This window comes from Toxotes jaculatrix, chromosome 20 (genome assembly GCF_017976425.1).
Source record: "Toxotes jaculatrix isolate fToxJac2 chromosome 20, fToxJac2.pri, whole genome shotgun sequence".
NCBI classification, from domain to species: Eukaryota; Metazoa; Chordata; class Actinopteri; family Toxotidae; genus Toxotes; species Toxotes jaculatrix.
In genome coordinates, this window is record NC_054413.1 from 12,704,824 (window position 1) to 12,718,378 (window position 13,555).

Below are 13,555 nucleotides of genomic sequence, written 5' to 3' on the forward strand. Positions count from 1 at the left end.
GGTGAAGGGATGATTGTATGTTTGACCCACTAGTTAAAGTGTAACAGCCACGTCACATGAGTTTTGTGTAGGATACAATGTTGTCAAAGCCATACTTTCATCCCAGCAAAGTGACACTGTGGTTTATTTTGGGACACAGGAGGCAGTGTGCTCTTACAGAAGCTGAGTCACTGACTTACAACTTACAACATAGACAATATGAAAAGTAGAACATATCATTTTTATTATTCATGTGGATATACAAAAGATACATGCATTGGTATTGACATAAATATAGTAGGATCACCATAAAAAAAATAATGATAAAAAATGGAAAAATTACTCTAATGGCAGCTTCCACTGAAACAGCTCAACTATATAATGTAAATCGCACCATATGAACATGTACTTTGGTCAGTGAAACAAAATTTAAATCAATGGCGATTTAAATTTTGTTTCACTGACCAAAGTACATGTGGACTGACTTTTTCTGATGTAGTATGGCGTATGATATATAACATAAAAGCAGCTTTAGTGATCAATGTGGAATAGTCAGTTTAACCAATACATTAAATTGATGATAATAAAAACAATGAAATGAGAGACCTAACTAACCAAAGCAGCACAATAATTAGTCTGTTTTGTTTACTAAACGCCTATTAATTGAGTATGTGTACCACAGATACTGTCTGCCCAACACCGTAAAAGACAACTTAATCCTGCGAGGTCTTTCTCTCACAAAACCACTCAGGACCATATTTCCACATTTGCATGTTTTCTCACCACAGACAGTTTGGCATTCAGCATACAGATACTTAAAAAAATATATAAAATGCAAGTCAAAATATTGTCACACAAAATATGATAATAAAAAGGCACAAAGAGGAGGCTTAAGTTGACAAAGAATCATTAACTGTCATAACTATTTTAAAACAAACTACAACTTAGAATCAAAATGTACAAATATCACAATTTTGTTAAAAGTCATTATTCTTCTTATTTAACTCCGTATATTGAAAAGTCACCTGATGACAACTTCGTTTTGACAGTGGCTTCAGATTCATCACTGTGGTGACACTAGCGTATTTAAATCTGATGTGGCTTGGATTCTTTGTGTCACTCACATCATGTAAGAATAGCACCTTGGAGCTTCATTAGAAGCTCAAAGTGAATAGATATGTCCTTAAAACAGGCACCTCTTTACATATGTATAGAAATTCACATATGATCACATGATGCATGCATGTATGCACATCCATGCAAACATTTAACGTCTGAGAATGCCACAGTAATGATATATGAAATTAAATCATGATGACAAAAGTAGCAACTTAAAATATATCTGCTCAACTACATTTACTAAATTAATATGCATTATTTATTCTGTACAGAAGAAATGGAACAAAAATGATTACAGCATATGTGAAATGATTTACTAGTGATTAAAACCATCACAAAATTTACCATAAGTCTTACATGACTTATTAAAATTTCTTTGGGTATTTTTTTTTTTTTTTTTGGCATTCAGCATCACACAGCTATTGATTCACTGTTCTGTATGTTATGAGCAAATCCTTATCCTTTAGATATACCTGAGCCCCCTGAAAGGCACTGTAGTGCACCATGGCACTAGCACAGATCATTACTTCTTTTGGGTTGAACATGATTGCCCGAAAATGTTAAAATGATTATCTTTTCTAACTATAATTCGATAATAATGCCAGGCATACAATTGTAGGCCCTACCCATCCCGCAAAGGACATGGGATGTGCATCTTGAGTAACTCAAGGCTGTTTTCTCAACACAACAGAAATTCTTGAAGATGTCAATAATATCCATCAAGACACTTAAAAAGTCCAAGGATTAAAAAATGAAATCTTTAATTTCTTTTAATTTCGTTTTAAAAAACCTTTAAAACCACAAAGAGCTATAGCATTGGCATATGCTGCTGCCATAACTCCTTTAACTACACCATGAACTGGGTGTATCCCTCAGCACCTGTGACGATTACATCCATCCAGATCCTCATGGCCTCAGGGGAGGGAGCAACCATGTAGTAGACCCTGTCGTGAGTCTTAACACTAAAGGTCAGGGAAGGGTTTGGACTCTGAAGGAGAGAAAGAAGAAGAGATGAGGATGAGAGAAAAGGATGATGTATATTAGGATGAAAAGAATAAAAGAAAAAAGTGAAGAATTTACAAGTGAGGGCAGTAGAAGATAATTTAAAAAAAAGTTAAGGCAGGCATCACTTTTGTAGTAAAATATTTACAAAGAATGTAAACACATACCTTATGTGCACTCTTCAAGTGATCATAATACACTTCTTCAATAGCTTGAAAATAGATGACTCCTTTCAGCTTGACTTCATGCTTGTCTGCAGTAGATGTAGCATATAAAATAGAAATGTATAAATATAAATGTGTGTATTATAAATAATATAGTACATACACAATTGCCATAGTTACATTCACTTACAGTGAAATCAGAAAGTATTCAGGCCCCTTCATTTTATTGTGTTGTAGATTTAATTTTTTGCTATTTTTGCCCATAAATCTGTACTCAATAACCCAGTTTAAAAATCAAAAACTGAAATAGTTATTTACAAAAGTATTCAGACCCTTTGCTGTGGCAAGATGGCACTCCAAACTGTCAGATGCAACTGGAGAGTTGGCTTTGTGTAATTGGTCATATACAGAGGGGTTCATGAGGAAAACCCGCTCCAGAGTGAACACGACCTGAGACTGAGGAAACAGTTCACCTTTCAGCAAGACAATGTCCCAAATCCGGATGCACAAAGCTTGTGGAGATGTACCCAAGTGTACACTCACTGCTGTAAATACTGTCATAGGGACCTTGACAAAGTACTGAATTAGAAGTCTGAATACTTTTCATAAATGGGAATCAGTTTTCTTCTAAAAACATGTTTTCACTTTGACTTTATGGGTTACTGACTGTAGACTGATGGGTAAAAATGGCAATTTTATCCATTTAATCAAGTGTTCCTCTATGTACATGTATGCTCTGTATGTATTTGTATCACAACAGTTGTGTCGTTACGTAATTGCAAGTGTGCGCAAATTGTCCATTCTACCTGCATAGTAGGAAAGTGTGCGCCGGTTGCGGTCAAAGACAAACCAGCGTTTCTTCCAGGTTTTGATTTTGCCTCCCATCTTGATCAAGTAGCCTCGACAGGTCTTTTCAGAGATGGACAAGTGGAAGCATGTGTCTGTGCTGTGGCCCGCTGACTCAATGTGAGCCCGCAAGTCAAAATCGTCCTTCCTCACGGGCAAGTACCTTGTCAAAGGCCGCGACTGTATGGAAGAGTGAATGGGCTCATTAAAAAGGAGAGAGAATTGGTTCAAGTAATGACAATAATGTATCTATAATCACTTATGTGCTTATACAATTGATACAAATCATGCAGATAGAATGGAATGCTTCTTCAAAAAAGGTTAAATTCCTAAAAAGGTAAGATAAAGTTCCTAATTGTCGTAGGGTATTAAGTACAGCATTGACATTTAGCCCTTTACAAATTACTGGTTGTAATGAGTTATACAATTTGAGATGTGAGTTTGCAGGTGGCTAATAAACATTCTGTATCAAAGAATTTAAACATACTGACAAACTGCTGCTATTTTCTAGTCATAAATCACCCTTTTCGTGTGGAGCACAAATCTTTCAAGCTCCCATCCTCTTTGTTTATCCTTACCTGTGCCCTCTGTTTCTCTCGCATTTTCACCTCACGGTCAATGAGTTTTTGCCGTCTGCTCGTCTCCTCCTGCAGCCTTTTCTCCAGTTCCTCCCTTCTCCTCCTCTCCTCCTCCAGCGCCTGCTTTCGCATCTCCATTTCTTGCTCCTGAAGAATAGTTCGATTGTAGGCCAATTCAGCAATTTATGAAGAATTTTAGCAGTTAAAGTAGTGTCCCTGTGTCTTTAGACTGTGAGATTTATCACAAAGGAAAATTAGGGGACATCACTTTTGCAAGAAGTTGACTTTATATATATATATACACTACATATCGGATTTTACTTATTCAGCTTGTCTCTAACATTAACAAAATGTAAAACAGTGAGGAAAAAAAGCATAAAATCATTGTGATTGTGATTTTAAGTCATAGTAACCTTGTGTTCGAGGAGACGGTTCTTCTCTGCCTGAGCCTCTCTCAGCAGACGCTCCATCTCTTCTAGCTTGGCCACATTTGACGTACTGGCACTGCAGCACACAAACACATACAACACAAAGACACTGAAATGCATTGCAAACGTAATACTGAGACTGTGGTGGAGTGTGTTTTGAGCTACTTTGCACTAAGTGGAATACATATTTGAGAAAAAAAGATATTTGAGAAAAAGTCCCTTGGTGTGAGTATATAAACTTCATTATAATATTGTGTATGTGTACATACAACACACAGTCACAAAGGATACTGCTACACTCTCCTGAGAGTACTCCAGATTATTAACTGATTATGTGTGTGTGTGTGTACTAGATTTATTTTGTGAGGACCAATTTTAGCATCGACCTTATGGAGTGAGGACATTTTGGGTAAGTCGGGACATTTTGCCCTGTTCTCACAACTTTAAAGGGTTGTTTGAGGGTCAAGATTCAGTCTTAGGGTTATGGTCAGGATAAGGGGGCTAGGGAATGCCTAGCTAGCTATGTCAGTGAGTGTCCTCACAAAGATGTAAGTACAAGTGTGTGTGTGTTTTGAATAAAAGAGGAAACATATTAGGAAAGGAAGCCTCAATGTCAAGGCAATCTATCCTCTCTCAGTCTCTTTGCTGTATCTGCTATATCACTGTCTTCCTTCAGTTTAGACCAGCATGCCTGCTCTTGCTTCAGGTCTCCCAAACTACAGATGGTCTACACATGACATGAATTCTTGACTGACATCACAGTGGAGGGATTTGTGTATATTTCTGTCATGTTAAACAGTATTTTTCTTCTCTCACTCAGTTTCTTGCTCAGTTTTTCTCGCTCTCCCACTGACATGCAAACATACACACATACATACACACACACACACACACACACACACACACACACACACACACACACACACACACACACACACACACACACACACACACACACACACACACACACACACACACACACACACACACACACACACACACACACACACACACAATTCTCTCTTATCCGGAGCCAGAAGGAAATGGATGCCCACTGTTGGTCTGTGATGATATCACAATGTTGTTAAGATGAATGGTAGACATTAGACTCAGTCTAAACAAATCAGGGAGAGAGAAAGAGGGAGGAGAGAACTAGGGTATATGAAGTAGCACAAAACAGAAAAAAAGATTTGGAGGAAGAGCAAGATGAGAAAAGAAAATGCTTTTCTGCTCGAGTATATTTTTTATAGTCAGTTTCCAACTGTTTCCTGTTTTAGGTCGAAACAAACCCAAAGCTCTTACTCTACATTCTGCCATAATTTTTACTGAATAGCACCAATTACATACTAGTGGATTTTGCATGTGAATATTTCCTTAAGGCTGTTGATTGTTCAGTACTATTACATGTAGTTAACGTGTTAATTATTCTTCACTTTCATTATAAAAACTGCTTAGGCAGAGATTAACAACAACATGCAATCAAACTTAACAAGTACTTTGGATAAACTTAATTAGATTAGTACCCTTGGCTGCATTTATTTATTTATTTGTTTGTTTGTTTGTTTATTTAACAGGGACAATGCATAGCTCTCAGCCATGCCAGAGTTAGCTACCAGCATTATATGACATAAGCTAATTAATATTACATCAGACATCGCCTGTTTTCCTGTCATACATAAACATTGTACAATCTTGCTACAGCATCCTTTCCTTGCTTCCTCCTTTCCACTATCTTACCTCAGTCGATGAGAGGGAATTGCACTCATAGTCCCTGCAGTCAAGCTCAGCTCAACTCTAGTCAAGTATCTGGATCACTTAAGAAGAACTTTGTTTATCTTGTTCCAACACTTGTACCTCCAGAAAATGGGACACATCATTGACAAGATGACAAAAAAAATCCAGTTCTATCAAAAATGACTTTTTTGTCTGGCATTGATCCATGTTCCGTTGCACATCTTCCAATCATATCTATGCCGGTCCAACACAATCCAGCTGGAGCCATGCAGAGGATCACAGAGACAGCCTATTCCAGGAAAATTTACAATGCAGAGAGATCAATCTGCAAATGGTTTAGGACTGTGCAACATCTATCTGCAGAAACAAGACCATACCATTCAGAGAAGCAAGAGAAGGGGAGAAAAAAACACAGATGCAACCACTGTAAAAAAAAAAAAGGAGAGAAGGAAAGCGAGCACACATGGTTTTAGTCCAGATGGGGAGCTGGACCCCCAAATGTACCCCCATACTCATACTGGTTTGCTCAGTTCATCTGAACCTGAGGGGGTTGGACTGTGAACACACACGCACACAACCTCATGTTTTCTGTCTTCCGTAACTTGACCCCAAGAATGCTAATCAAGAGTTCCCCTTCTCTCATATAATACACACACCTCCTCGGAAGGGCTATGAAAGGCGGGAAAGCTCTCCACACACTTTTTACATTACCTCACTTTCTTTTTTCTGTTTTTTGTTGCCGCCCATCCCCTTTCGAGAGTCTGTGTTTCATATTATCAACACAAAGGAAAATTTTTCCATTTTGGAGTTTTCAATTTTCTGTCTGCCTGTCATTATACTTCAACACTTTTGTCACTCTTTCTTAGTCTGTCAGTTTTCTCAAGGGGCCATGGTCAAGTTTCAGAATTATGTTCAGAAGCACAAACTTCTAAAAACTTCAAATTTTACATTTAATTTAGAAATAAACATTACTAACTGGCTTAATGTTTTTTGTTTCTGTTACTTCTATCAATAGCCACAGAATACACATTTGAACACATTGAGCACACACTAGGGAGACCTACCTGGAGACATTGTCAGGAGAGCAAGCAGAGATGCTGGTTTCAATGGAGTCTGTACTATCCACACTCATTGTGTCAAAGGCCTGATTGTCCCGGTACCCGAAGGCATCGAGGTAGACGTTGGTCTGGGAAGCTGCTCGAGAGCCAGGCTGACCTGGAAACACACACACAAACATGCAGAAAGAGAAAAGAACAACAAGTTCAGAAGCAACTAGCATTAGTAACTCTTCTTATGTATGCATGCACATCTGCATTGTACCTGTTTGTGTCACGTCGCCTGGGGCAACAGTTTGCCCAGGCTTCAATTTCGGATCGCAATGCCCCGCCACTGTGAAACACACTCTAATACATTCAGTGAAAAATATACCCACGCCTTAATGGTGTAACTACTCGTGTGTCCAAATAGTAGGGCTAAAAATACATGCAGTACAAAAGACTCCTAAAAGTAATTTAAAAAGAAAGAGAAGGAGACACCCTCAGAACTAGAAGAGGGAATGATGACAAAATTGCAGCGCAGATACTCTGAAAAGAGACTAAGTCAGCCTCTGGCTACAGGAAGAAGCACACACAAAACCTGATACCATCTGCCCCCATGCAGCCAGACCCACCCATCTGATGAGCCAGATCAAGGGACCAAAGGGACTGAGGGACCAAAGACATGCGCCAGTATAAGGAAAAAACAGCAGCATGATTACAACAGAAGGCACACAATATTCTAAAAATACTTCAGAATACTAACTTATTTTTGGATATCTGTCTTGTAGAAGTGCAGGGATTTAAACTGCTATCTATAAAAGATTAAAATGGTTGATGCATGTGGCTAATCAGCACATAAATAAATATGTATTCATTAAAAAAATACCAAGACTATATTCATATCAATCTTGACACTGAAAAAGATTTTTTTTTTTTTTTTTTATGATAGGAAATGGCAGCTTGACACTTGTCGTAGGAAGTGGACTTATATTGATTTCTAAGTGTCTTGTTTGGAACAATAAATTGTGTATAGATTTAAAACACTTCTGTTAGTTCACAGAACAATTCTAATTGTTCATACTCAAAACAGTATATAGAGAAAATGTTCTTTCAGTCTCCACTGAATAATCATGCACGCAAACACACATACATATAAAATACTTTATTACACTGGTTGAAGCAGCCCTCCTCCACTCGCATTCCTACACTATCTTCACTGACAGATAAACAAATGAGAAATTGTGTAATCTAACAAAACACAATCAGGTGCACACCCACACACAAAACCTCTGAGAGGGACACTGTTACCATATAAGGCATATTTTCATGTTACAACAAAGAGGTGTGTTTGTCTGTGCGAGAGAAGGAGGGAGAAATAAGTGAGGAAAACTCACAGTTAAAGAGAATCACGTAACATGTATTGCTATTTGTCTACCTATAAGCACTTTCTTGATCTTGTTCTTGGTTTCTAAGTAAATGTGTTTGTGGATGTGTGAGCTGATGGGCACTGTAAAAGTCTGTGTGTGTGTGTGTCTGCACCTTTATGCAATCGTCGAGATTCCATTTCCTTGCTGGATAATGAGAGAATTCTTGGAAGAATGCTGCCACAACTTGTGCTCTGTACCAGGGGCTGATGGGACTATGAAGAACCAGGAAAGGACAAAATGCTTTTAATTCAATTCTTTAGTAATTCAAATAGTACAACTTCAAATAATTTAGAATAAACATTATTTTTTACATTATTTATCAGATTTGAAAAAAAAAATAGCAATACACAGACCATACTTATGCCAATAAATAATCTCTATGTATTTGTTTATTTCATGTATACGTAATCATCTGTGTGTGTACCTTGATAGGGAAACTGCGCCCAAGCGTTGCACATGTAAACTGGCGGGTCATAGTGGGAGTGGCTTTCTTCCTGGGTAACGTGTCACTTGGATGGATCCCACCTTCCTTCTCAGACCTCTTCCTCTCCTCCAGCAATCGGAAATGCTGATCAAACATAAACACAAACACACACACACACACACACATCACAACAGAGGGAAGAGATGTACATGGTTAATTTATTACCACTTCACATCATTAACATTAATCTCAATCAAAATTAATGAGCAGTATGATCCAATATCATTTTAGGTCATTCAATGTTGTCCCTGTTTTTTAAAGTCCCTATGTGTAGGTTGTAAAATGTCTTCCTTTGGTGCCATCTGGTGGTAGAATAAAAAAAAATAACGTGGCAAACAAAACTGCATACTTATACTTGAAATTCTTAAAGGCATATTAAATAATATACCTTTTTATGTAGATTGATTAGCCATGTAAATAAACACTTACTTAATTACATGGCTGATCAATATTTGCAATTGTGCACTACAACTGAATTTACAAGAACAATTTACATGAATAGATACTTGCAATTCACATTACCTGCTTGTGATGGTGATGCTGTTTTTTTACAGGAAGAGGAGGCGGGGGAGAGTCAGGGAGGGGAGAGGGGTCTCGATATGACACCATGTTCTCTGGCCAATGCACAGAGGGTGTTTTGGGGAAGGGGCGGGGATTTGGATGGGAGGAGGAAGAAAAGGAGGAAGAGGAGGGACAGTCGGCAGGTGAGGAAGAATGATAGAGCTTTGAAAAGAAGGAACGAACATGTCAGAAAATTGAAACAGTGCAAAAGAGGGAGGGAAACTGGGGAAAGTAACACTGATATATATAAACACATTGCATCATTTGCATCTGTGTATTAAAAAAAAACAAAAAAAAACCTACACATGCAAGCCCTTTACACCACTACACACACCTCATCCTCCGGCAGTTTAGGGGTGTCTTCGTCAGGGGAGGGGTCGGACTCAGGAGAGGCATTGGCCAGAGCAGGGGCAGGGCTGGGTTTAGGGTCCCCCCTAAGCTCTGAGTAAAGTTCATTGATTTCACTGACTGTGACATAGCCCTGGAAAGTATCATGAAGAAATGGGGCAGAAAGTTGGTGTGAGGCATAGCATAAGTGAGTCAGCCATATTAATATGTTATGGGAAATTAGTTGTCAGAATGATGCAGACTTTGGTGTCAGTTTTAGCAGTTTCAAAGCAAAAATAGAGCAAAATGTCTTGTCACTTAGAAACAAGGTATTTAGACACAGAATTGTTAACAATGAATGAGATATTAAGACACAAGACAATAAACACTCTTTCAAGGTTCCCTCAGTATTAATACGTTAGTACAGACTGTGCATAGAATTAATGAACTTATTCCCTGCTCAAATTCCTGTAACTTCTCTTATTCTCTGCAATCCTGGCAGTTAAAACAAAAAAAACAAAAGGGTACAAAGAAGCAACCATAAAGAAAGAAGGAACAAAATACAGGAAATAGAGGTACCGAGCTGATCCTAAGGATCAGGACTGGGCCCGATCCAGACATATTTCAATGGATCAGTATTGCCTAAAGTAACACTCATCAAAATCCAATCTTTTCATTATTGTGCTTTGCTGTGTTGTGTCCAACCTCAGCTCCAGTGAGGAATCTACACAGATTCACTAAGCTCTTAAGCTAATAATCATCAGTAAAACAAATTCAGCCACTAGCTTTTTAACCAGTGTTCAGCATCACTTTCACCAGCAGAATGACAAACACCGCCAGCAGTAAGCAGTAAGTAGTAAGTAGTAAGCAGTAGTTCGTATCAGCTGTCACTAATTACTGTTAATTATGTGAGTAACTTGATGGCGCCTAAATTAAACTGGCTTGCTGTCGCCCCAGCTGAACTTTCATTCATATCATATCAATAATTTAAGATTATAAATTTTATATTTTTGAACCATGACCTTCAGTTTTTTGGATCAAGAAGCTCATACAAGATAAGGTCTACAGCTGTGTTAGTTCAATGTGTTAAATACACACTGTAGGTCCTTCAATCAATATTCAAGTGAGGTGAACTTCAGTATGGGATCAGACTCACTATGGGCAGAAACCCAGTGTGAAAGGGCTTGGATCAGGGCAAGAAAGATAACATGGGTTTAAACAGACCATTTGGTCATATGGGAAAAAACAGACAGATAAATTAGTAAAACAAGGCAAAAGTACCTCAGCATTCTTGAGAAAAATAGAGGAAAGATGGGATGAGAAGGTGTGGAAGTTGACTGGAGGAGGAAAATTTGTGGCAGAGGTGGCACAGCAACGATCGCTAAAAGACTGACACACATCAGCCAGAGAGGCTGTATCCTTGCAAGCAGAGAAGGAGACACCAGCCATTAAAAATAATGACAGGTTCTGTCTACTTTAGGAATCTTAAAAAGTTCAAAGAGGCGGATTGTTCTCATTTTCTTGTCTTTCTTGTCAATGAAACCTACCTCTCTCAGTGTGAAACCCCGGCCACCAGTGAGGTCAGCGTGTTTTCCTTCCAGTGTGGCAAGGTTTTCTCTCTCCTACCAAGACAGAAAAGGAAACAAAGGAAATAAAAAAAACAATGTTAAACACAAAATAAACCATTAATCATTCACATACAGAAACAAAAAAAGGTCATGTGCATACACTTGCAAACATGGATGTCCTCCTACCCTTTGCAGCATCGATTCAAGGTTGCTCCTCTCCTTCAAGAAGCTCTCCTTCTCTCGCTGAGCCTGCTGGGTAATCTGCGCTGCCTGCTTCTTCAGAGTTAACAGTCGCTCCTGACAGAAAAGGAAAACAAGCTAATTACAAGTTTCTAACACTACCCTGTATTCATAATTTATGTTTTAAGTATTGGGTGGTAAAAGAAAATGTGAATGATTCACATTCTTTTCACCACATCTTCTCCAACAATCCAATTTAATTTGATATGGTAGATCTTAATAGTATTTTTAGTATAATAAAAAAAACTGTTGTATTTTTTCAACAAAAACTCCCCCCAATCTTTAGAATTTTTTTTTTCTTTGTAACCTGGGATTCTACATAGTTTTCTGATATCTAATATTAATATCCATTTTGTTTGGTTTAAAGTGAGGGTCCCTACCATTTCTCTGAGAAAGCTTTTCCTTATTTTTTACATTTTATTTACAAGTATGTTTCTAAATATATAAAAGTATCAGTGACTCAACTTAAGCAGCTGTTCAAATATGGCCTGTTTCACTACAATCCAGTGCCCCTTAGTAAATTTTGAAACACCATTTTTAAAAAAAAAAAAAAAAAGTGGATTTAAATTTACTATGGATTTTAAATAAAAACAATCAAGTTGTACTGTGTCATTTTTTTTTGCCCAGGTTTGACTAAGTAAGAAACACACAAAGAGGCAGCTGTTACCTTGCGAGTGACTGTGCTGCGCTGGTATTCTGCAATCTCTCGCAGAAGCTGCTGTGTGTGGGTCTCCTTCTCCTCGTCCTGCCTGCTCTCTCTCTCCAGCTGCTGAAACTCCAGGTCCTCGAAACGCTTTGTCTCCGCCTCAAGCACCTCACAGTCCTGACAGAGACACACAAAAAACATAATGCACAGGTAAACAGGCAAGATCCTGAACACATAAAAACCTGAACCAGTTTTTTGTGGAAAATTTCCATTAACTCAACTTGTAATGGTAATAATTTTGTCCTACAGGGTGATATATGACTTGGTCTTGTTTATAGATACACAAACAGAAATATGCAAGCAATCATAGACAAGCACTTTCTCGACAAGCACCTTCTCATTCCCTAATACACTGACACAGACAAAGCAAACCAGACTCACAGATCCCTTATGTTTCAACTTAACAGTCATGCAGACTACTACACCCATGCATAACGAGTGTCTAACGGTGTATGCAACATTTTACATACTGTAAGCATTTCCCCAAGATACAGTGCTGCCTCTTAAAGAAATCTTTTTAAATAATATAAAGTTAGGCACCATCATAAGCCTATCCCTTGATATACTTTACACTCTTACAGGCTCAACCCTTCTGATGAAATAAAGAGTTGTGCAGACATGGAAACACAAAGGGTTAAGAAGAAGAGAACATGAACCAGGTAAAGATCAAAGGTGGACGTGGGGTGGAGAGCAATTTAGCTCAGGAAAGAAAATGTGTGCATGTTCACATGCAAGCTCAAGTATGCAAGCATTACATGTCTCTTGCTATTCATGTGAGAGTCTGTTCATGTGAACCCCTGTCCATATATATTGTATGTTTGAGTGTCAGTAAACATATTTGGTTATACTGTATTTGCTTTTGTTCAGTGTATGCATGCACAGTTGCTGCATTTCCCAGTTGAATATTTTGGCTTGTATGCTTGACTAAGTGTTGTGTTTTATTTTTGTATGGATCCATTGGTTTACACACTTCCTGTCAAAGTGTGCGTGAGGTGTGAATGTGTACTGACCCTGGCCAGCTGCTCCTGAAGGGGCTCCTTGGTGGCCTCAGGGCAACTGTCCAGCTGGGAGCGCTGCTCACACACAATCTGAGCCAACCTCTCTACTCTGCCCCTTTCTGCCTGCAGCAACTCACACGCCTGGCACACACACGAACATACACATAATCGCACACACATTCCCACAGAAGCGCATACATACCATGCACACATTTGTTTATGTGTACAAAGACATGTACACACACACACACACACACGACAGAGAGAGGATGGCAGCGTTAGTTGAACTAGGGAGCCACAGTTAATTACAACGGCGACCAGGTCAGCAACATCAGCCTAGAGGGAGGGGATGGAGGG

The 13,555-nt window shown here is 38.5% G+C and overlaps 1 protein-coding gene across 4 annotated transcripts in view; it reads right to left on the reverse strand.

Annotated features, from left to right (window-relative positions):
- Window positions 1-201: 201 nt before the first annotated feature.
- The window catches only part of phldb2b (pleckstrin homology-like domain, family B, member 2b), a 43,130-nt gene continuing 29,776 nt past the window's right edge, over window positions 202-13,555 (reverse strand). For 2 of the 4 annotated variants that reach the window (XM_041065828.1, XM_041065832.1), the window contains 13 exons: window positions 13,211-13,339; window positions 12,162-12,317; window positions 11,441-11,551; window positions 11,234-11,308; window positions 9,694-9,840; window positions 8,739-8,882; window positions 8,427-8,526; window positions 6,915-7,065; window positions 4,102-4,192; window positions 3,689-3,835; window positions 3,071-3,290; window positions 2,268-2,353; window positions 202-2,086 (listed from right to left, as the gene is read on the reverse strand). In XM_041065828.1, the coding sequence (XP_040921762.1) occupies window positions 1,946-2,086; window positions 2,268-2,353; window positions 3,071-3,290; window positions 3,689-3,835; window positions 4,102-4,192; window positions 6,915-7,065; window positions 8,427-8,526; window positions 8,739-8,882; window positions 9,694-9,840; window positions 11,234-11,308; window positions 11,441-11,551; window positions 12,162-12,317; window positions 13,211-13,339 (1,698 nt within the window). In that variant the 3' untranslated portion in view covers window positions 202-1,945. The remainder of the gene's footprint in view (window positions 2,087-2,267; window positions 2,354-3,070; window positions 3,291-3,688; window positions 3,836-4,101; window positions 4,193-6,914; window positions 7,066-8,426; window positions 8,527-8,738; window positions 8,883-9,693; window positions 9,841-11,233; window positions 11,309-11,440; window positions 11,552-12,161; window positions 12,318-13,210; window positions 13,340-13,555) is intronic. The other 2 variants (XM_041065829.1, XM_041065831.1) reach the window with 2 other exon arrangements.